This window comes from Pelmatolapia mariae, linkage group LG23 (assembly GCF_036321145.2).
Source record: "Pelmatolapia mariae isolate MD_Pm_ZW linkage group LG23, Pm_UMD_F_2, whole genome shotgun sequence".
Taxonomy (NCBI): domain Eukaryota; kingdom Metazoa; phylum Chordata; class Actinopteri; order Cichliformes; family Cichlidae; genus Pelmatolapia; species Pelmatolapia mariae.
Genome location: NC_086246.1, coordinates 17,582,917 through 17,606,914, shown reverse-complemented (window position 1 = coordinate 17,606,914; position 23,998 = coordinate 17,582,917). Strand labels below are relative to the sequence as shown.

Below are 23,998 nucleotides of genomic sequence, written 5' to 3'. Positions count from 1 at the left end.
ACTGGCTCTCATGTGAGCAGGGCTCGCACTGTCTGGATTATTGTCAAGCACATTACTGCCGAGCCTAATGTAACCCATATAGATGCTGCCCATCGATTTGACTAGCAGGGAGAAAACAAGTGGATTACATAATTCATGTTCCATTTTGTTCTACTGGGAGGTAGCATAATAAATGAGACTGAGTGGCAACGATGACATGAATGATAATAGCTGCCTGTCTGCATTTTTTGGCATGTTCTGTCATGAGCAGATAGGTAGTCACCCACCACTTACCGATACTGTGAGGTGACTCAATCTTTCACTCATTCAAATCACACCGCGTTTGTTGTTTAAAGATGTCTGAACAGTATCTGCAAGAGTACTTGGAACAATTTTGTACATACCAAATAATATCTCTCTCTCATTTCGACATTATATATATATATATTTACAATGTTTTTCAGCACTAACAGATATGTGAAGAGCTTATTATTTAACACATGCTTCAACATAAATAGTTGATATATATTTAAAGAATATCAGTGAAAGATGCAGTTTACATGTGCTTTCACTCTTTCAGAATTAAGTGGGGAAAGATCAGAGTAGTGGGGATCTAGTGTCATTTGTGGAGCAATGAACTTTAAAAAAGTACCTTAAAACTGCCGAAATGTCATTGTTGAAGGTGAAATAAAGGGACATGGGAAAAAAGTTAAAAATACATAAGTTGATAAAGGTTAATTAGTCACACGATTTTTTAAGTGTCGGGAAGTTTCCCAACCACTCCTCAGTGAGTTGCTTTCCACTCCTTTATTGAAACCTAATCCTCTGAGAGCCGCTTCGTCGGAATTTTAAACCAACGGTGATAACAAAAAAAGTTCACAGGTTTGATTTAAAATGGAAATAGCTTTGGTTTGTAGGCAACTAGTCGCATATGTTAATGTGAACATAAGTGTATTTAATTTAAAAAAAAGAAAAAAAGAAAAAAGGAAAAACAAACTTACATATCGGCTGATAAGAGTACGCAGAGTGCTGAAATCCATCCCCATTCTGTTCCTCTTCCCTCTCCGGACACTTCTTCTGCTCTCTGTCTTTTTCTCCTCCAAAGGTTATTTTTTACTGCGGGCGCTAGCTTCTTTTTAATTCTACTCCTCTGTCCATGACTTTCTCTTCTCCCCCGTCTTCTTCTTCCTGAATTGGAAAAAAAAGGACTCGCTTCCAAACTCACCTACGGACCCCGCAACGGGCTTTAAACAGGGGGAGTGTCTGTCTGTGCGTCTTCTCCTACAGTTTGAAGACAGTTCACACGGGCAGCGAGCTGCTCCTCCTAAAAGACTAGAAGCCAAACTAATATCCAGCTCTCTGACGCTCCCTCTCTCTCTCCCCCCTCTGCGCGTGTACTAATAATCTTCTTGTCTCGCGCCGCGGCCAAAGGAGATTTTCTTTCATCTACGTCACGCGGAGCCAGGTGGTGGCTCTGGCACCGGGGGTGAACGCATGCGCGCTCTAGTGTTTGTGAAGAGTAATTATTGATTGGGTGTCTCAGTTAACTGCGGAATATTTAGGAATTTTTTTTTAAATAAAATAAAATAAAATAAAACAGACTGGTGCTATCCATAGATATGGTGCTGAAATCATTACATAAAATGTCAGAAAATACACATAACTTTCAGCATAATACTCATCTCATTTATTTATTTATTTGTTTGTTTATTACTTAGGTTAACTAAAGTTTTGTGATACAACAAATAAGGAATTTGAAAGGTAAAATTTCTATTCCTTTTGCATCTCAAATCTCATCCACTTTTTCAAGCTCGGTTTAAAATGAGAAGAGATTTTTATAATATTTTAGACTCATTATTACAAGTTATTACTGCTGTCGTGACGCACCGGTTTGTAACAGGCAGGTCAGCGGGGTCAGAACAAAATAATTCATGGCACCACGTTTCAGGAGGGAAATATTTTCATCCACTTGTCCGCGCCCTGTTTCCTGGAGACGCTTTTCGGCGGGTTCTGTTAAAAGACGGCCGTAAAAATAGAAATAATAACCACGGTTTCTTGTTTGAACCTTCAAAATAAAACCTACGTGATGGATTTTGGTTTAAACTGTAACAACTTTATTAATGATATGTCATAAATAGGCTTTTAGCTATTTTGGTATTTTTGCCATTCATTATTTATTTATTAATGGGACTGGTAGATAATTAAACATCCGGCATACATGTTGCACCTTTGGCCTTACTTACCAGTCAAAAGGTTCTTTTTTATATTACAAGTTCCCCTTACATATTCATTTATCTGGTTATCTTGTCTTCCTCGTCTTTCTTGACGTCGTATGTATTATCGTCTTGTTATTTTTTTGCGGAACAGTGCTTCTAGTTTTGATGTGTACATTATTTATTGAGCCTTCGTTAGTGTTGTGCAAGTTTTTAACGAAATAGGTAAGAAAATGTATGCTTTTATTTTGAAGGCAAATGGCGCTAGTCGTTGTCAAATTCTTCCTAGCTTGCCTGAAGTTGTCAAAATGGCGTTGCTCGTAGTGGGGGATTTGAGTTAGTTCATATTATTCAGTCACATTTATTCATTTATTGGGGAACACACTGCCCATTTGCCACGGAGAGCATGGCAACCCTGGATCAGAAATCGCCAAACGTCCTTCTTCAAAGCCTCTGCTGCAGAATCACGGGGAAAAGCGAAGGTACATCCGTTACTGCTAGCAAGCTTCGCGCTACTGCACTACTGTAGTAGTCAGGAACTGCCAAACCTAACCTCATTCAAAAAAATCAATTTTTTGTTGTTTCGCGTCCTGTTATTAATCATACATGCTTCACACGAAGCAGTATGTGAGTGATTACCTTCCAGTGGTAAATTCGGCATTAATATTTCACATTAGACCGCTCTGATTTTTCTGTTTATTAAACGTTTTAAGCAGCGGGCGCCGACTCACCCGGTTTGTTTTGCAGACTGAATATTGTAGAAAACGGTTGAAGTTTTACTTAAATAACTGCTGCACAGTCTTTCGGACAATTGCCGAATTGAAGATAGGATTTTATTAATTTCTTAAGGCCTTCGGGAGTAAACATCTCACTATAATGTCACATTTAAATTATTAAGAAAATATATTGATTTCTTTTTATGTGGCTATCGCTTTAGCTGTGAGGAAAAACGGGACGTAGCGGGGGCTCGGTTCGCGTATCTGTGAGCCAATTGGCTTGGCCAGATGCTGCACATCCAGCTGAACAGCTTCACGGTGCTTCCACGAGTCGCTGTCTTACACCGTTACTTTTGCTCAAATAAAGTGCTTCGCCTTTCTCGGTTATCTTTTAGATTGCTAGCCACTTAGCTCTGTTTCTAATCTGTGTGGTAAATTGGATGCAGTTGCCTGGCTAGCTGCAGGCCCCTGTTGTAGATAGAGGCAGAAGCAGTGTTTTTTGTTTTGTTTTGTTTTTTAAGTCACTTTTGATCAAAGGCCCAAAACCTCTGCAGTTGGCAACTGCAATGAAAAATAGCTTTTAAGATCTGTATCTAAAGTGTTAGTAACACTGTCCCATCATACATTATCCTTATTAAAGTAATGGCAAATCTGCACTCTCCTGGTCTGTAAGTTCATTTTGTTATATCCTGTTTGTGCTTTTGGAAAAGAAGTAAAACATTATAAGTAAAGTAATGATGTAACAGGGGAAAAATTCCCCCAGTCAACACACTGTCATTTGTACATTCCTTCAAGCTGTTAGTCATGTCTTGATTTTTGTTTTTTTCCAGCTGAAGTTGCCCACCAGTTCCAGTATGCAGTACGAGTCATTGGCAGTAACTATGCCCCTACTATTGAACGAGACGAGTTCCTGGTGTCAGAGAAGATAAAGAAAGAGCGTGAGTGGCATTTGGATTGATGCTTTCCTCCCTCCCTCTGTGAAAGCAAATCCATTATAATCCACCGTATATTACTTCATTTAGTCATTGTGACATCTGATCCCCTTATGTCAGAATGCCAGCTTTAATACATGTGCTGGAAAATCTTTATTCCACCATACTACAGAATCCTATTTGACTTAAATGGGAGCAAGGTCACACCATTAGTGGGAAAACATTGATCCAAGCTTTGCTGCAGACTGTAAAACCAAAATAGCACAGCACTTACTGTACAGCATTTATTTATCCCAGGTGGACTTATGACAAGTTTTTGCTTAGTCTTTGTGTTTTTTAATTGCAACATTACCACAAAAGTGATAACTGGATATTTTATATTGGTTAATGATGTGAAACAGTCAGACATTTAAATGAGATTAATTTTGAGTGAGTTTGAGCATATGAAATAATGTATTCCAGTGACTGCTAAAGAAATAGCATTTGTCCTGCAGCTCTAAATGCCAGCAGTGACAGGGTGTACCCAGTGACAGGGTGTACCCTGTCACTGAGCTGGAGGGTTGGTTGTCAATATGAGAGCAGTTATAAATACAAACACAGCATACTTTATCTTGATGAGCAACTTTGGGCTTTCAGAACAGCGCTGCAGTCTGCTGGCTTTCTTTTTGAACCTCCACAATACATTTCCTACTTTTCTTTGTCTCGGTCTGCAGTTTTAACAATATCCCATTTGTGGAAAGTTTCTTTTTGTTATTTAAAAACCTGTTTGGCACAGAACCATTTCCAGCTTTGTTCATCTGTTAAATGAGCCATTCATGGAGGAGAAACGCCACCTAACACAGTCGGTCTTAATGCTCTTGCAGTGCTGAAGCAGCGGAGAGAAGCGGATGCAGCTCTGTTCTCGGAGCTGCACAGGAAACTTCAGACACAGGTTGGTATTTGGATTTCTCTCTGAAAGGTATTATTACCCACAGAGGTATTAAAGCTTTAATGGAACAATTTCCCACTTGATTAATGATACAGCCTGCTTGCATAAAACAGAGACCTGTTTAATTTGGTTCAGAGTAAGCCTCTGAAGGGCTGATAACACAGTACTGGTCATTAATTGTATATTAATTTATTTATTTATTAATAAGTCTCACTAGTCGCCACAGTCACCCCTCCAGATAATAATACTGTTTTGTTTATTAAATGAAAGAGTCTTCCAAGGGGTGCTTTTTGTCCTGTCTCACTCCCCTCACCCCTACTCGATCATGGCAGATGGCCGCCCCTCCCTGAGGTTGGTTCCGCTGGAGGTTTCTTCCTGTTAGAAGGGAGTTTTTCCTTCCCACTTTCACCTAGTGCTTGGCCATAAGGGGTTGTCTGATTGTTGGGGTTTTCTCTGTATTGATTTAGGGTCTTTACCTTAAAACACTTCGAGGTGACAGTTGTTGTGATTGGGCGCTATGTAAATGAAATCGAATTGAACTGATTTGAAGGTGGTATTTTTTCTAATGTTGTTTTTCCTGTTTGCAGGGTGTTCTAAAGCATCGCTGGTCGGTTCTCTACTTGTTGCTTAGCCTTTCTGAAGACCCCCGCAAACCATCCAGCAGGGTGGGGAACACATACACACACACTTAAAAACTCTTAAAATCTTTTAGATTAGAGTAGCTTTACATGAATCAGAGTTAAAAGTCATTCTTATATATTTTACATTGGCCCTCGGGTCTACACCCCAGGTGAGGTTTCATTAGACTGGCTACCCCTTTACAAACAGATGATCTGAACTGCAGATGGTGGAAGCTTCAGTGCTTATAGCAATTTATGAGCCATGATGAATATATAAGGATATCCCCTCTCTGTGACATCATACAGAGCCAAGAGTAGAAAGAAAATTAAACTGAATGTTTAAAAGCTCAAGCTTTTGGATCATAGTGATTACGTGTGTATATGCACTGATGCTTGATACTTGATTCTGGAGACCTTCAATGTCTGACTGTACTTCCTAGGTTGGAAACTACGGGGCACTGTTTGCCCAAGCCCTCCCCAGGGACGCCCACTCCACCCCATTCTATTGCACCCGTCCGCAGAGCCTGGCCCTGAGCTATGGGGAGAGGAGCACCGGCCTGTCAGCTAGTGTCGGGACCAGTGGGATTTCAAGTCTAGGAGTTTACACACTGAACGGACCTACACCAACACCACAGCCACTGCTGGCAGGGTGAGCATCTTCATATCAGCTTGTTAACACTTCAGATTTCCATGTCAAAGCCACGTACCAGAGGTTTTAGGCAGCCCCGAAAAGCTCTGCAGTGAAGGGTTGTTTTTCTGATGTGTTTGTGTGAGAAGCCCTATGTCAGATACAAGAGGTATCATTTAGTAGCAGAAAGTGAACTTGCCTCTTTCCTCTCAGCCTAACCTCTTATAACACAGTTTAATGGCCATTTAGTCCCATTTTTTTCTTATTAATAATGCAGTGGGCCTTTAGTAAACAATGACCATTGGGCTGTCTGGGTTCACCTTTACGTCTTTAAAAGGCAGTTTTTCCTCTTGAAAACATAAAGTTTTCCCATGGCTCTGGACAACACACAGTGATAATTAAGTAACAGTACAAAGATGTGTGCTGGGCTTGCTTTATTTAATGACTGTTCCAGTACTTTCCAAGGGATCAAAAAGTAACTGCTGAATTTCCAAAGAAATTCCAAATTTGAACACAAATCTTGATTGTGAGATTTCTGTTCTTTGCTGTGATTGTCAGCCACATCATCCATTTTCTTCCGCATCCAATTCAGGATCTTGGGGAAGGTGGGACACTGTCCCGGTTGTGATTGGATGAGAGGCAGAGTACAGCCTGGACATGTCACCAGTATATTGCAGGGCTGAGGTCCCATTTATGCGTTATGCAAACAGTGAGCTCCATACCATTTATACGCACTTTATACTGTTTATAACGTTTCAACATCTCCCTTTATATAATCTGTGAGTCTGGCAGATTACGATTGCAGTAAAAACTGACTGATTGCACACACGTGCTGCGGTTGCGGCAACACCAGCTTGAGGTTACACAGGGGGCCCAGGTGGCCAGTGGATTTGAACCCAAGACCTTCTTACTCTGCAGTGCTAGCCACTTCAACACAGTACCACCCTCATCCATTAGTTTCTAAGGCAATCCTGTACTCACTTGCATGACCTCTTATTTTGTCAATATTTGCATCCTGGCTGTTGCCACGTTGTGTTTTTTAGAATCTGTATCATTTAATAGCTAACACTGGGAAGCTTAGTTAGGGAGCTGTAACCAGCGTATAGACACAAGAACCTGCTAATTAGTAATGGACTAATAATTTAATTTCACTCATCAAAACTGAAACACAAACATTTTGGTCAGTTAATTGCATTTAAAATGCTTTAAAAGGCACCAACAGCACAGTTAAGAGCTTCATTTCAGTCACTCCACTTATCTAAGGTGAGGTCCAGCAGACAGCAGCTGCTTACAGCTGGCTGTGGTTGCAAAACTGTCGGCAAAAACAGATGAAACGCCCCAGACTTTAAGCCAACCACACCCTTCTTAATGACTGGTTAGTAGAGCTGGGCGATATATCGAGTTTTTTAAAAATATCGATATATTTTTATACGAGATATAAGATGTGACAATATCCTTTATATCGATATAGTCTATGTTACGTTATAATTATACTTTTGGAGCCACAAGTTTGCCTCTCTTTCGTCCACTTTTGTCTCTATGCAACGTTACTCGGCCTCGCCTCTCCTTCACTGAACACAACTCCCCCTCCTCCCCCATCGCTTCACCTGCAGGCAACGACAAGATGGACACGGCAAATCTCCGTTAACGAGTTACTGCGCATCGCCCGTGCGTGGGGCTGGACGGCGTCAACTTGTTAACGAGCTAACATCGCTAACGAGCTAACCACACTAACTCCATGCAGCCAAGAGGGGCTGCACAGCCTAAAATCCTTTCATTTTCTCAAAAATCAACAGTGCGCCTTATGTATGAATTCTGGTTGTGCTTGATGGCCGCGAACCGATTTTATGTGGTACACGGCGCTCAGCAATCTGTAAAAAATGTTTTAGTACGACTTTGGTAAGCTACGGAGCTGCACCGCTTGATGGATTGTCGGAGCATTACGGCTACCGAGGAGCCTCGCGGAGTGATACGTACTGTGCTTCAACGTAATATTACCGTATTGTGTGTGTATAAGGACCATAAATGGCACCTGTTAAGAGACATGGTTACGAAGCGGATTTCAAACTCAAGGCTGTCAGTCACGCAGTAGAAGTTGGGAACAGAGCAGCTGTGAAATCTGTCTGTTATTATGCTCAGCGTCTGTTAGTTTACATTTTGACTGCACAATTGTGAGCTTTTTGTTATGGACAAAAACAACATTGTTTTCTTTTATTTATGGAGCATTATTATTTAATAAATGCTCATAATTTATTTTTGAGTAATTTTTTCATGTACATCTACGCTGTATGTTAATAAAAGTGCCTGTGTGACATCTGGGACACAGCTTTGACTAAGAACTCTCTTTTTGTTCTTACTTTATGGCTTTAAAAAAAAAAATCCAGCTAAAAAAATATCGAGATATGAATTTTGGGTCATATCGCCCAGCCCTACTGGTTAGACTGAAAATGTTTTTGGAAGAAGGGTTTTGATGCTGTTAAGTTGGTTGTTTTAACATGTTTAACGAGGCTTTGAGGAATAGTTTGGCAAATGTGAGCCTTAAGTGGCCACTAAAGGAACTACAGTGGCCCATGCTGGCTTAGTTTTTCAGCCCTAGAAGGCGCCACTCGATCAGAACAGTATAACTGTTCCATTGAAAAGAGTATCAGTCTTTTGTAAACATGAACATGGTCGTCATCACTAATTATTATGACATTCAGTGCATAGTAAATGTATATACAAAAATCCAGAACTGTTGGTAAAATGACAATGGCACAGCCATAACTAAAGTAAATGTGCTGTTGTGTTTCAGCCAGCCACCTCAGCCTGCAGCTGGAGGTGGTCAGCCTCTGGGTTCACGGTTAGCCTGGACTTTGCCTGTAAGCTCCTCGCCCAGCTCCGCTATGGTTCCGCCCGCCGCTCGGCCACCCCTCGGGCCTCCGGTCCCCGCTGCCAGAGTAGTGCGTCCTCGCCGAGATGGTGACCCAGCCGGTGAGTGACGTGTATACAGTGTGGGTTTCAGGTCTGCACGACCGTGCCAAAAAAATAAAACCCTCCATGAGATTAATAACAAAAGTTAACTCTTTTTGACCTCCATACATTCTAAATACATAACATGTTGCATTCAGAGGAAGTATCCTGGAGCAGGCTCTGAGCAGATCTCTCTCAATTTATCACTCATAGCCAGAGGTAGAAATCACGTCCCCTCATATCTCCCATTGTTGTGTCATGTGTTGCATTATTCATTCAGTCTGTCCTGTTGTACATTTGAGTTTATCTGAGAAGTCCATGTATCATGAGATCTTAAAGTTTCATTTTCATTTCTCACTTCCCCTCACATTCTGCGTGCGCAGGTGAGGTGAACGAGGCGGCGCTGGTGCGGGACATCCTTTACGTCTTCCAGGGAATTGACGGCAAGTTCATCAAGATGAGCGCGCAGGATAACTGCTACAAAATAGACAGCAAGGTACCCAAACCGGCGTCTAGCCTTGTAAAAGCTCTTAATAGACCAATCAGCTCAGCATGGTACACATATTTCATAGAGTAATAATCATCACCATCCCGCAGTGACTTGCAGGAAACATGAGATCCAAGTCCTGGAGCTCCAGCCACTCAAAGATCACTTTTCCTTATTAGGCATAATAGATGATATGAAATCAAGACTGTTTTTGTTGACTGAACTTTAGAGCCAAGATTCAACAGATCAATATAAAGCTTTTTGGCTCCGAGTCACATCGATCTTCTCCCACTTTCTCTTTCTTTTCTTTTCTTTTTTTTTGTCTGTCCTGTCAGTTTATTTAATTCCCCCTCTCCTCCCCTTTTTGCCACATTATCGATGGGAAGGCCATAGATGGAACTTGTCCCATATTCTCACTCTGTGACGCTAAACTTAGACTTGTGTTCGATCTGCCGACACGGTCCACCTGATGGAGACGGAGCCACTGAGAGCACAGATATATTAGTCAAGGATGGAGATATTTTGGAGGCTGCTTTGGCCACTTAAGCTCTCTGTAAGGCTCCAGTGATAAAAGGTTTTTGTTAAGCAGATGAAAATTTAATGCGAACTTTTCAGCCTGGAAACAAGGTCGTCTGCTGCAAGACGGCCTTGTTAGTTATAGATGTGTTGCATAAATTATAGTGAGCGATTTAATGAAAGTGGCTGATTAAGATTTTAATTATACTTTGATTATGTCTGTAAACTCTGTGCTAGAGATTTCTTTCCATAGGCCTAATATTAAACTAATACTATAGTTTAAAAATAAGTTGAGAGTAAATATTCCAGTATTTGGATCACTGTCAGGGTCAAATCATGGCATACATAATAGCTACTACATGGCATTATAAATCACGCTGGCCCTTTTTGTCATACGCTTAACTAGAAGAACAATATGATAATGCAGTCGTCTTCCAAAGCCAGTGCTGCATCTCAGAATTTGCACTAAAATTTAATGGGTTCTTCTTTTGTCCACTTTTCTACCAAGTTTAATGAAATACAGCTTGTGAGTTCTTGCCAAGTGCTGCTGATAAACTAGCAAACGGACGTAGCTCTGCCTCCACTCTGGTCTTGGTGGAAGAATAAACAAGCAGATGTTGTTATATGTGTTGTAATGTCTGCTCTGACTCACTAGGTGGTGCTGTGCAAGTCCCTCAGGGACACCAGCAGCAGACTGGCTGAACTTGGCTGGCTCCACAACAAAGTCAGGAAGTACACTGATGCCAGAAGCCTCGACCGGGCCTTTGGATTGGTTGGCCAGGTATGTGAGTGCGTGTGCACATTTGCCATGTGAATTAATTGTTCACGTCAGTTTTATCACACAGTCCTCAACTAATGCTTACCTTTCTGTTTCTGTGTTTCTCCACCCGCGACCTCTCCTCTCCTCTCCACTCAGAGCTTCTGTGCCTCACTCCACCAGGAGCTTAAGGAGTACTACAGGCTGCTCTCTGTCCTCCACTCGCAGGTAAACAAAATTAGTGCTGACAATGAGGGAATGTGTAATGGAAAAATCAGCAGACGCTTGATCTAAGGTAATTTCTCTGTGCTGTAGCTGCAGGTGGAGGATGACCAGGGTGTGACCGTGTGCACAGAGAGCAGTCTGACCCTCAGGAGGCTGCTGGTCTGGATGTACGACCCTAAAGTCAGGCTCAAAACGCTCGCCGCCCTCGTCGACTTCTGCCAGGGTGTGTGGACGCATGCTTGTTGGTTTTAATGTAGGTGGGTGAACATGCTAAACTGAATATAGCATTCTAAGTGTCCCCGTATTGTGTGTCATTAGGTCGTAAGGGTGGCGAGCTGGCTTCAGCAGTTCATGCCTACGGGAAAACGGGAGACCCACAGATGAGAGCGCTTGTTCAACACATCCTCAGCCTGGTGTCACACCCCATTCTCAACTTCCTCTACAGGTGGATATACGACGGGGAGTTAGAAGACACCTACCACGAGGTACACATGCCTCTCTGATCTTTTCTGCGCAGTAATAAAAACCTCTTGTAATCAAAATAAATGCAGAGCAGTGCATCAAAATTCAATGAGAAAGATGAATGTCTTTACAGAGAAACTGAGAATTACAGCGCATGTTCTCTCTGACTGCTCTGATGTTTGACCCCAATGAGAGGGAACATTACAGAGAGAGGAGAGCCAGGACGGCCCCTTAAATGAGAACTGATGAGAGGAGTGTAATGGAGACCACAGTGATGAATGTATCTCCTTTATTTCTCCCCGCCCTTTCTCTCTTTCTATTGCTCTCGCGCACACAGTATTTATGTGTCCAGCGCGGACCATTACCGAGCGCTTGGACTTTTGGTTTTAAGTGCTGTGTTTAAGAACACAGAGTTAAAAATTACTGGAGCTTTCAGGAGTGAAATTACCCAGGAGATCTCACACAGCCTGTGAAAACGCACTCTAAACAACAGCTGTAATTATGGCTGAAAGGCTTAAATAAATAAGGCACTGTAGGTTGTAACATTGCAGAACTCTCAGGCAATGAGCCAGTAAATGCTTAATCACACTGTTTTCTCCTTTTAACTGCGCACATTTGACAGTGCGCAGTTATTAATAATCAAACTAGAATTAGGCCCAACTTTATTGCATCAGCCACATTGTGTTTTCAGAACAATACATATCATTTTTGTTACCACTGAAAACTTGTTACTTTGAAGTTGGAGCGTAGTAGGACATTTTTCATCATTTCAGGCAAGTACGAGTCATTAAACAACAAACGATCAAGAATCAACTTAACTAACCGAGCATGGTATGGAGTAAATGTGTAGTTGGTGTAGCTGACATGGAGCTACACATCATTAGCATCACATAGCTTACCAATGCATGCACACAAACAGGTAGATCAAAATTTGGCACTTTTTTTCTACAATTTTTTTGCACCGTTTTTAAACCTTCATAACTTAATAATTACTTAAAAAACACTTAATCCAACCTAAGGCTTTAGAATTCAAAAAGGCTGTTTGCTCTCTGCGTGTAGATCAGGCATTTAAATGTCATCCTTGTGGTTTTCATAGTGGCACTGCTTGTGAAAGTCTTATTTCAGCCACACACAGCTTCATAACAATGAATTTAAAGTGAGCCTGACAGTTGATATCAGTTTTTAAAATGTATCCTTGTACACAGCCTTCAGCGCCCTCATTAGACGGCCAGTTGAGGCTGCTGTACTGACACTGAAGTAAATGGATAATTTGAGTGAATGTGACAAAGGATGGAAACCTCTGCAACGGTCTGGACACTGACTATACTTACTATTCACAAGGACATGTATCTCAGTCATATACAACACTATAAAGAAGCTATTCATCATGCTAAATCTGCTTACTACACCTCTGTTATTGAATCCGCTGAAGGAAACACTCGCACTTTGTTTTCTACATTGCATAATATTGTTAAACCCCCAGATACCTTTGTCATACATACGCACTCTGCCGCAGTTTGCAACGAATTTATGGACTTTTTTTACACCAAGATTGAGAATCTTCATCAACAATTGCCCTCGTCCTGTGAAATGGTCAATTGTTCTATCTGCATTTTTTGTCTTTCTCAGCTGTCATCCTCTCTATCCAATTTTGAACTTCCCACAATAACTCAGCTATCTTCCATAATTACTAACTTGAAGTCATCATCATGTTAACTTGATCCACTGCCGACAAATCTTGTTAAACTCTCATTCCAATCTCTTGCCCCACTAATTGCTAATATCGTACACTCCTCTCTTATATCTGGTTCTGTTCTTTCATCTCTTAAAACTGCAATAATAACTCCAATACTGAAAAAGAATGGTTCAGATCCCTCCAATCTAAATCATCATCTCATTGGAAATAACTTGTACGAACAGTTTCAGTCCGGCTTCCGTTCTTGTCACAGTACAGAAACAGCCCTAGTAGAAATCACCAATGATCTTTTGCTTGCAGCTGATTCTGGACTTATATCCATCCTCATTCTCCTTGACCTTACAGCAGCTTTTGACACTATCTCCCACCGCATCCTCCTTCACAGATTAGCATCTATTGGCATCAATAGTACAGTACTCGCCTGGTTTACTTCTTATCTCTCTGGCCGCTCACAGTTTGTTCAATTACTCCCTCACAGATCAGTATCTACTCCAGTTAATTCCGGTGTACCCCAAGGCTCTGTCCTGGGTCCTTTACTTTTTATCATCTATCTCCTACCCCTAGGTAATATTTTTAGGAAGCATAACATCCAGTTTCACTGCTACGCAGATGACACCCAGCTCTACCTATCCTCCAAACCCACAGCTACTCTCCCACCCACATCCATTTCTGACTGTTTAAGTGAAATCAAGGTCTGGTTTACTCACAACTTTCTTAAACTTAATGGCAATAAAACAGAATTCATTTTAATAGGCACCAGATCAAAACTGACTACAGTTCCAACCAGTCTTTCGTTATCCATTGATAACTCTGTTGTCACACCCTCCCCTCAGGTTAAGAGTCTTGGTGTCATCCTCGATAGCACTCTGTCCTTCACAGCACATATAAATAATATCACTCAGTCTTCCTACTTTCATCTCCGTAATATTAACCGTCTTCGTCCCTCACTCACACCACACAGTACCGCCATACTTGTCAATGCTCTTGTCACATTTCGTCTGGATTACTGTAATTCTCTTCTCTATGGTTTACCTCATAAATCCCTCCATAAACTGCAGTTGGTTCAAAATACAGCTGCTCGTATTATTTCCAGAACTAGATCCACTGAACATATAACACCTGTTCTTAAACAGCTCCACTGGCTCCCAATTCACCTCCGTGTCAATTTCAAGATTCTGCTTCTCACTTTCAAAGCGCTTCATAACCTTGCTCCTCCATATCTATCCGATCTTCTCCATATATACTCACCCCTTCGTACACTCCGCTCTTCTTCAGCTTCCCTTCTGTCAGTGGATGAAGGTGTCTCAATATTAGGTGAATAAGTCGGCAACATCTAGTAGAACTTCTGAGGGAATGGGACAGGGCTTGTTTGCTGATGGAGGACAGTGAGGGCTAGTTGTAATGGGGAAAAATGTCAAATGCAACCACTGTGCTGGCTATAGAGAAATTAAAAGAAACGATTATGTAACGCAACCTCAGGCTATATCAATATCAGTGGGAATGTGGGGTAACGTATGTCAATATACCTTCAAAATCAATATGCGTACCAGCGCCTATCTGATTGTTACACCGGATATTAAACCCAGCAGGCAAAATAAAACTGTTAAGTGTGTGTTTTTCTATGTGTGTGTTCATAGTTCTTTGTAGCATCAGATCCCAATGTGAAGACCGATCGTCTGTGGCACGACAAGTACTCCCTCAGGAAGTCGATGATCCCCTCGTTCATCACCATGGACCAGGCACGCAAGGTACGCGTGCCATCACAGATGTCTTCACTGGATGCCAGAGAGCAGGCTTTTGTAGACGAGACTGTGAAATGACTGAAAAGGAGCTACTATCTCCTCCCTTTCTCTTATCCCTTTAGGTTCTGCTGATCGGCAAATCCATCAACTTCCTGCATCAGGTTTGCCACGATAGAACGCCGCCAGGCAAAATCACGGCAGCGTCGAAATCTGCAGACACTCCAAAAGATGGTAAGCGTCTCAGGAAAGCAAATTCATAGATAATACTTCCATTTGTTTTGTTTCTGACAGCCCATAATGGGACATTAAGAAGAAAAACCAGTATGGTGAAGTTGTGAATACAGGTTTGCTGGCTTTTTCAGAGTGCTGTGTTGGTTTAATTTTAGTGTTTTCATGAAATACACACATACGCTCATAACCAACTTGGAGCCTCCTTTTGTGTATATGTGTTCTGTCTTCATCGTATTGATTTCATTACACTGTATTGACGGGTTTTTTTAGTGGACACTGGTCGATGCTCTTGGGCCTTGTCCTTCTCTCCTTTTGACTGGAGAGAGGAACTGGGTATACTCAGCTGTAGTCTATTGATTCTGTCTGTAGGACTTCATCTAACCAGTTTGATCTGTGGCTTTTAGAATATGAGCTGAAGGACGTTCTCTTTCTCTCTTATTGTCTAGTAGCACAGTTCAAAGACTTGGTTTACCCTGAATCCAAAGGAAAATAGGAGGGTTAGTCCAAGAATACAGCAAAAATCTAAATGCTTAGGAATAAATAATTGTAATAATTTGATAAATAAGTTACATTTTTTTTATCCATATTAATATTTGTCCATGAATCAGCAGTTTTGAACTCTAATATAAAAAATTTTATCTTTAAAATGTTTCATAAATTTTTTTCATCCTATATAAAAGACCGCCATTCATTAATGTGTAAAATGTAGCCAGCAGAGAAACTCCAGTTGATACCTTTGCTCACGTAGCCGCAGAGCTGCTGTCTGACCTGGAGGGAGCGTTCCAGGAGAAGATCGATGCGGCCTACTTCGACACCAGCAAGTACCTGCTGGATGTCCTCAACCGTAACTACCTGTTACTGGAGCACCTGCAGGCCATGAGGAGATACCTGCTGCTGGGCCAGGGAGACTTCATCAGACACCTTATGGACCTACTGAAGTTAGACACTTTTCAATATGGTTTTCCTTCCCGATCTATAACACTGATGATCAAGCTGCAAAGTCCTAATTTTCTCATATGCTCCATGTTTTAATCTCAGACCAGAGCTGGCCCGTCCCGCCACCACTTTATACCAACACAATCTGACTGGTATCTTGGAAACGGCAGTCAGGGCCACCAACGCCCAGTATGATAACGCTGAGATCCTCAAGAGGCTGGACGTACGCCTGCTAGAGGTAGCATCATCACCTGCTTGTTAGGAAGTAATTGAATTAATAATGATGAATGATCCTTTTTCTCACTATGGCTCGTCTTGTGTGGCCTCCAGGTGTCTCCTGGTGATACAGGTTGGGATGTTTTCAGTCTGGACTACCATGTTGATGGACCGATTTCAACGGTGACTGCACACAGCCTCCTACATGTTCTGTTTATTTTATTTATTTATTTATTTATTCATTTACCATTTGTCTTTGTGTATATTGTCAGGTGTTTACGAGGGAGTGCATGGGCCACTACCTGCGGGTGTTCAATTTCCTGTGGAGGGCCAAGAGGATGGAGTACACGCTGACTGACATCTGGAAGGGACAGATGTGTAACGCCAAGTTGCTAAAAACCATGCCTGGTACTTAAACGCACACACATACTTAGTTGAGAACTCACCTGAAATTAACTCTTATCCTTTGTTCAGGTTTTTTGTACATAATCTTTTGCAGCATTATGGCAAAATATGTTTATATTTTGACAGCATGCCTACTTCCTGTTGTATAACACAACCCGCCCTTGTGCTCTTTACCCTGCAGAGTTGTCCGGCGTGCTGCATCAGTGTCACATCCTGGCCTCCGAGATGGTCCACTTCATCCACCAAATGCAGTACTACATCACCTTTGAGGTCAGGTCCATTAGCAGCAGTGCTGTTACTATCGCAGGCTGTAAAACCTCAGTAAACTGTATCAGTTACAGTAGTAAACTGTGATGTGTGCGCAGGTGTTGGAGTGCTCCTGGGACGAGCTATGGAACAAAGTGCGGCAGGCTCAGGACCTCGACCACATAATCGCTGCCCACGAAGTCTTCCTGGACACCATTATTTCAAGATGCCTGCTGGACAATAACAGCAGGGTAACACACAAACACACACAATATTTCTGTGTTCTGTTAGTCATTCCTCTGTTTCCCTGTTTTGCATACCCCTAATGAAACTCTGTTATTGTATCTCCAGTCTCTTTTGAACCAGCTGAGGGCCATATTTGACCAAATCATCGAATTTCAAAGCGCCCAGGACTCCCTCTATCGCTCAGCGCTGGAGGAACTCAGCCTCCGGTTGCAGTATGAGGAGAAGAAGCGGCAGAGAGAGGAGGAGGTAAGAAATGAAAGGGAAGAGAGGTATATTTGTTGTTGTTGTTTTGGCTGGAGATGGATGCATAGTGAGTGATGCTATGTCATCTGTTTCTTGCGTCGTCTTTCAGGGTCAGTGGGGAGTGACGGCCGAGCAGGAAACAGAGGAGAAGAAGAGGATTCAAGAGTTCCAGGAAACCATACCAAAGATGCGCTCACAGCTGCGGATCCTAACACACTTCTATCAGGTACCAGCTCGAGCCACCACCTAAAGCAGCTCCTCGTCATGAACTGTATTCAGTGGAATCAGCCATTGCAGTTCATTTCACTTTTTTCCTTCCCTTCATCTCTCACTCTCAGAGCATCGTCCAACAGTTCCTGGTGTTGCTGATGACCAGTTCTGATGAGAGCCTGCGCTTCCTCAGCTTCAGACTGGACTTCAATGAGCACTACAGGTTTGACTTTAAAGACTCCAAAACGACCTATATCAAAGTTCATTCCATTAAGTCGGTGTCCTTTGAAACTGTAATTATTACCGTTCTAATACTTAGTAGGCCCATTTATAAATTTTACTTAAATCTGTGACTGTAATCTAAAATTATGCGCATTGTTCTCGCATAAAAATGCAGAAAATCATGCGTCATGTGATGTTGCAAATATTTGATGACTCCTGCATTTTCTGAGAAGTGGTTAATTTGTTCGAGGCTTTAGCATTTTGAGTGTGCAGATGGACTCTAAATGGAAATAACTGATGTGACTTACAGTAGCCAGGTCTCAGTGGATATGAATCACATGTCAGGATATGACTTAATCGGCCTAATGCGTCTGAGGCTGCATCCACAGTATGTAGCCAGTGGGGGAAATAATCTGGAAATAATAATAATAATCTTTTTTCAAAGATGTGAACAATCTCTACTTTTTATGGTAGTTTCATTTTAATGTAGAGACATTACTCACATTACATTAAAGTCATATACATTGATTTGAATGTCAACTACCAATGTAGTTGGTACAGAGGATCATTGGGTTCTTCTTACCCTTAGCAGAAAAACAGCCCCACAGCATAATATTTCCACCTCCGTGGTTGACTGTGGGGATGGTGTTCTTTGGGTTACACTCAGCATTTCTCTTCCTCCAAACACAGCAGGTCGAGTTCATGCAACAGAGGTCGATTTCGGTGTCATCTGACCACAGAATTTTCTCTCAAACCTTTTCTGAATCCTTTGGATGTTCACTGGCACACTTAAGATGGGCCTGTGCATGTGCCTTTATGATTAGGGAGGACCTTGAGGGTTCCATTGAAATTACCACATGGTGTGTTACCAGTGGTGTTCTTGGTGAGTGTTGGCCCACCTGCCTTCAGATCACTAACAGGCTCCTCTCATGTAGTTTATGCTTGGTCCACCACCTTTCTCATGATCACCATCAGTTCATGAGGCGAGATCTTGCGTGGAGCTCCAGACTGAGTGCAATTAATGGTCATTTTATATTTCTTTTTTTCTAACAGTGATTTATTTATTTGCTGAGGAAATGGTTTCTTTCATGATATCACTGCTAACATATCTATAGTTTACAGAGAAAATATTAGATCATCTGGGGGGTTTTGTGTGTGTGTGTGTGTAATCAACTCCTTTCCTCTTCAGGGCCAGAGAGCCGAGGCTGCGCGCCTCAATTGGTGCCACCAGAGGGCGACGACTGTCAAATATCTGATCCAGCAACAGCAGCATTGGCGATGCTTCCCACATTGGAGCGCAGGGTATGACATCACTGACATGGGCTGAACAGCAGACTTCAGGCGCTTCATGTCGAGGTGATGATGTCATGCCTTGGAGGAGCGATCCAGGAAACGCAAAAAGCATTCTGGGATTGCTGGACCAGCGGCAGTTGCCAAGTAATGACATCAAAGCAGACGGCTTCAATGAAATCAGCTGAGCGGGATCAAAAAAGGAAGCAAGTCCAGCGCTCGAATTCCAGTGAGAATTCTTCAAATTCTAAAATGAACTTTGGGAAAACTGGAGGAGGAGGTAACGAACGCTGCTGTCCGACTGAGCTCCCCACCACACCGGGTCACAGCGGGCCACCTTCCATGGCATGCCTTACTCATGAGAAAACAACAACAAACCTTTGTTCCTCTTGGCAGGGTTCCCAAATCTAGTCCCAACACACATAATGTATGTACATAGTGTTTATGCAAAAATGTCTGTACCTGTTTCTGCATCTGTACACAGCGACACCTGTGGCTCTCCGAGCTCTCACTAGGGTTCAACCGATACGGCCGATATTCATAACACTGTCAGTTTTGTGCTTCTCAATAAGAGTGTTTCTGCAGGCGTCGGAGCATTAAAACTGACAGACGAATCGAATATTAAAGAAGTGTGATCAGAGTTGGCACACCCGTTTATCGGCCTAACCCTAGTGTTCCACTCTCTCCTACTTACAGTGCAGGGTGTTTCTTTTTTGTTTTGTTTTTTTAAAGTGTCAGCTTGATCACACATCACACACAGACGGTTGCACTTGCAGGCAGAATGAGTCCATACAGACTACTTTATTTATTAAGGATCAAAATTAGTTTCATTTTACCCGGTTTCTTCTGTAAATAATCAGATTACCTGAGTATCAGCCGATGGAAAGACTGTTAAGGGTTGATTTAGTTCATATGCAAGTGTGGGTTTCACTTTATTTCTCTCCTTAGTTTTGTGTTTTTGTGTCCGTGCGAAAGAGATGCATCATCTTAAGGAACACAATCCTCGCAGCAACCACAACAACCTCACTCCTCCTCACTGAGAAAACCACAGGAAATATAAAACGCTCTGATTTCTGAGTTTCTTTAAGAAGAGAGTGTAAATAATAATTTGTTTATAAATGTCAGCTTGGTCTGTTTTATTTTCTGAGGCTTTTCTGACTTTATAAAGATAAGAGTGCTGTTTAATAGTCTATTAAAGTGAGGTGTGCCTCATATGAGAAAAAGTATTGTAGCATTGATTCAGGCTGGAAATGTATCAGTTATTAGTTTTTAAATCTCAAAAAGTCCTCCTCGTGTTCTTTCATAACCTTTGAGGTTTTTGTTAATAAGGAGGAAAAGCTTTGAAAAAACATTTAAGTCCATAGCGGTGAATTATCAGTCAGATTTGTGCAGTGAGGCGAAAGTTTTGACATTTGCAGATAAAGGCTCACTAACGGCCCAAATTACAGTCACTGTCAAATACCTTATTAGCCCCGCCCTCATTAGCATTTAATTATACATTCAATTAGTAAGTACTTTAACATCTGTTAGTAGTGGGGTTTTTGTTGTTGTTTTTTTTTAATATTAAGTTTTGTTTTGAAGCAGTGTTGCTGACTGAAAAATATTTCACAGGGAAATATGTACTTCTGCTGATTTGTACTCCAATTTTGCTAAACTGTCAGTATTTGTGTAGATCCCCCCCCCCCTCTGAGAAGCCATGGCCTCTCTGTGTAAACGTGTGCGATAGTCAAGTTTGATTTTCGATGTGTGTGGTTTTTTTTTTTTATTGTCAGTGAAACATGGGTGCTGCGTATGCTCTGAAGACCACTTAAATGCTTTTGGACAATGAATTCCTTCAAATAGACATATAAAAAGATGAAGTATCACTCTAAAGCTGAACCTGGGTCAGCGTTTATGGGCTGTCTGTTTCTGTCTATGTTGTATAGCACATAATGTATAGTTAAAAAAAAACAAAAAAGGGATACAAACTGTCCCGCTTTTTCTTTAATAAATTTGCTTTTATATGAATTTGTGGTGGCTTTCTACTTTGGTAGAGGTGGTGCTATGCAGCTTTGCGTCTGGGCTGGATTTGTTTGAACTTGCTGCCACCTCCTGGGGATGAGTCAAAAAGAATCGACCTTGTCTAGGTAAACATTCCAGAAGAATCTGCTTCGCCTGAGTAGGCATCCTTCTTACTTACTCTAGGCCTCGCCTTCATTTTACCTGGGAGAATTTTCTCTAAAGTATAGAAAATAATATTTTAAAGGCCATGTTGTACTAACACCAGACCAGCTTTTCTCTTTGAAGCCAAATCACTGCAGAGCTCTGTTTCATCAAATAAGACATGACCCGTCCTAAAAACCCTTTGATTTTTTTTTTTTTTTTTAATTAATTTTGGGTTTATTTGATTGTGTTGTGATGCGTTGCCATTTTTCCCAGGTGCATACCTAATAAAGTGGCTAACCATAGTTTTACCTATTATAGTTACTGACAACAGGTGTGCATAAAAAAAGTGCTTACATAACTGACTAAAAAATAAAGGTTTTTGTTTCCACATATAGTAAACACAGTTAACGTTTCCACCAATCAGAGGATGAGAGGTGACGGTATTGCCCAATCACAGGCATCAAAGAGTTTCTGTCACTAGTGTGTTTAAGTTCAGTACCAAGGACAGCGACACAGTCTTGCTATATACACAGTGGAACAACACGTTTATTAAAATGACCCAGAAGTGTGTTATGGAACTGTTATTGCAGATAATTCATGCAGGAGACTGAGAAGCCTCCTGGATTAAGCTTGAAGCCAAAGAGAACAAAGATTAAGCAACCTGCTAACCAGAAGTATAGTCCCCAAGTCGTAACGATTACCCTCAGCTTTATTTTTCTACCCGTTTCTATTCTTATTCTGTGGGATAAGGGAGCACACTGAGGTCTTGTAGTATCTTCAATATTGGATAAAGAAGCCCATAAATAGAAGATGTCTTAAGCAGTGAGACGCAGCGAGAAAAGTGCACTCCAGTAAAAGCTCCACTGAGCATGACCTTTTTTAGACTCACATGGTGTATTTAAATTTAAATAAACTCAGTATGCTTTAGATAAAGAAGAATTCCGAATAATGATCCTCAGTGTAGAGTGAAGGCTTTGAATATCTCATCAACTACAGTGCATAATATAGAGTCCAAAAGTTTGGAGAAATCTCTGTGTGCGAGGAACAAGGCCAAAAATTCAGTATCAGTGACTGTGATCATCAGGCCCTCAGGCAGCATGATCACAGAAATCCCTGCATGGGCTCAGGAACACTTGCAGAAATCACCATCTGTGAATACAACTACAGGTTGAAGCTCCATCACGCAAAGAAGAAGCCATATGTGAGTGTGATCCAGAAACCTGCCGTGTTCTGTGGATAACTCATTTGAAATGGACTGAGGCAACTGTGGAAAACCGTTCTGTTGTAAAACAATACAAAATTTTAAATTCTTTTTGGAAAACATGGACACCGTGTTGTGCAGACTAAGTAGGAGAGGGATCACCCAGCTCATATATATACTGTGTGTATATATAATGCATATATATATATATACATTATATAAATATATATACACACATATATTTATATAATGTATATATATATATATTTATATAATGTATATATATATATATACATTATATAAATATATATATACACACATATATTTATATAATGTATATATATATATATTTATATAATGTATATATATATATATACATTATATAAATATATATATACACACATATATTTATACACACACACACACACACACATATATATATATATATGTGTGTGTGTGTGTATAAATATATGTGTGTATATATATATTTATATATATTCAAATGTGGTTTGCGTTTGAAAGGGGACTCAGTTGAGATGGCTTTTAGTTCAGCAGGCAGCTTGTTTCAGAGGCAGCAACTCTGAGCTCCACCATTAGATTTAGTTCTAAATTTGTGAACAGCTAAGAGACTTTTACCTGCAGATCAAATTTAGACCAAAAGGACAAAGAAGTGGTTTTCGTTGTCTCACCCATGTAATAAGCTCACTTTGTGTTTTAGAACAAACTATGCAAAAGCTGAACCACTAGAGGGAGGAACAGCTTCTCTTTTCCAGCTCTGTGTGGCTTCAGATTCTCTGAGCGTGCCCGTGTGCAAGATCTGATTACTTCAGCTGCTCTTTATTAAGAAATTAAACGCCCTACCTTTTCTGTGGGGACGCAGCTGTGGCTCAGATGTGGACAGATTGAAAAAAAAGATCCCCCTTCCCGAGATCCTGTTACACACAGTGTCCATGTGGCCTCTTTCTATTTGTCTGCTTTCCTTTTTTCTTCTTCTGAAAAACCAATTCTTTCCACGAGTCACTTGCTCAGACAGTTGCTGGAATGCTCTGTATACTTGTGTGTCAATACCTGTTTTCTTGTCCAGAGCGCTTTCTCGTCAGCCCTTTATAAAAACAGCCTCTCATATTTGCAGATAACACTTTGAGGAAATTGTCAATTTGGGAAGCGGGAGTACAGAGAGGCAGAGAGGCTTGACTGCTGAGCTGGAACAGACAGATCTGCATTCTTTTTTTCTTCTCTTCTTTCCTTTTCTGTGCTCCTTCCTCTCTACGTATCTGTACTGGTTATAACTAAGCCCGCAGATGTGTTTGTCAGCCCCAGTCTATGACATCGAAATGGTTTCTGATCATTCCAGACATTTCTCCCAGTATTCCCAAGGCCCCTCATGTCATTTTTCCCCTCAGAAAAGAAAGCTTTTCATTGCTGACCTTTTTATTGAGAAAGCCCTCCCTGAAAAACTGGCCTGGTTTTGGTTCATTCTTTGTGCGCTGGTGTTTTTGAAGAAAATACATTTTCAATTTCACAGTTTTAGAAAAACTGTTCAGTGTTGGTACCTAA

The 23,998-nt window shown here is 41.2% G+C and overlaps 2 protein-coding genes across 5 annotated transcripts in view; one reads left to right on the top strand and one right to left on the bottom strand.

Moving 5' to 3' along the window:
- Nucleotides 1-1,357, bottom strand: part of atp11a (ATPase phospholipid transporting 11A) — a 53,499-nt gene extending 52,142 nt beyond the window's left edge. For all 3 annotated transcript variants that reach the window (XR_010092068.1, XM_063465830.1, XM_063465832.1), the window contains exon 1: nt 981-1,357. Coding sequence is in view for 2 of the 3 variants with exons in the window: in XM_063465830.1 (XP_063321900.1) it covers nt 981-1,025 (45 nt within the window). In the remaining variant the exon portion in view is untranslated. The remainder of the gene's footprint in view (nt 1-980) is intronic.
- Nucleotides 1,358-2,504: 1,147 nt separating this feature from the next.
- On the top strand, nt 2,505-21,102 carry tubgcp3 (tubulin gamma complex component 3). 2 transcript variants are annotated; one of them, XM_063467133.1, is made up of 23 exons: nt 2,505-2,674; nt 3,739-3,846; nt 4,704-4,771; nt 5,356-5,433; nt 5,829-6,037; nt 8,808-8,986; nt 9,349-9,461; nt 10,624-10,749; nt 10,885-10,953; nt 11,047-11,173; nt 11,269-11,435; nt 14,746-14,856; nt 14,973-15,081; nt 15,830-16,019; nt 16,120-16,255; nt 16,348-16,416; nt 16,506-16,641; nt 16,820-16,908; nt 17,004-17,135; nt 17,236-17,376; nt 17,483-17,599; nt 17,712-17,806; nt 18,995-21,102. In XM_063467133.1, exons 1-23 carry the CDS (start codon nt 2,599-2,601, stop codon nt 19,059-19,061), a joined length of 2,712 nt encoding a protein of 903 aa, XP_063323203.1. In that variant the 5' UTR covers nt 2,505-2,598; the 3' UTR covers nt 19,062-21,102. The 2 variants fall into 2 exon arrangements, with proteins under 2 accessions (XP_063323203.1, XP_063323202.1); XM_063467132.1 differs by having other exon boundaries at nt 11,041-11,173.
- Nucleotides 21,103-23,998: the final 2,896 nt, after the last annotated feature.

What these genes read in the sequence shown, in the direction of transcription:
- tubgcp3 (XM_063467132.1), top strand. Translation starts at nt 2,599, where the DNA reads ATGGCAACCCTGGATCAGAAATCGCCAAACGTCCTTCTTCAAAGCCTC. An exon ending in TGCAGACACTCCAAAAGATG is followed by an intron (nt 15,082 to 15,829) that starts GTAAGCGTCTCA and finishes TTGCTCACGTAG; the next exon opens with CCGCAGAGCTGCTGTCTGAC. An exon ending in CACCTTATGGACCTACTGAA is followed by an intron (nt 16,020 to 16,119) that starts GTTAGACACTTT and finishes TTTTAATCTCAG; the next exon opens with ACCAGAGCTGGCCCGTCCCG.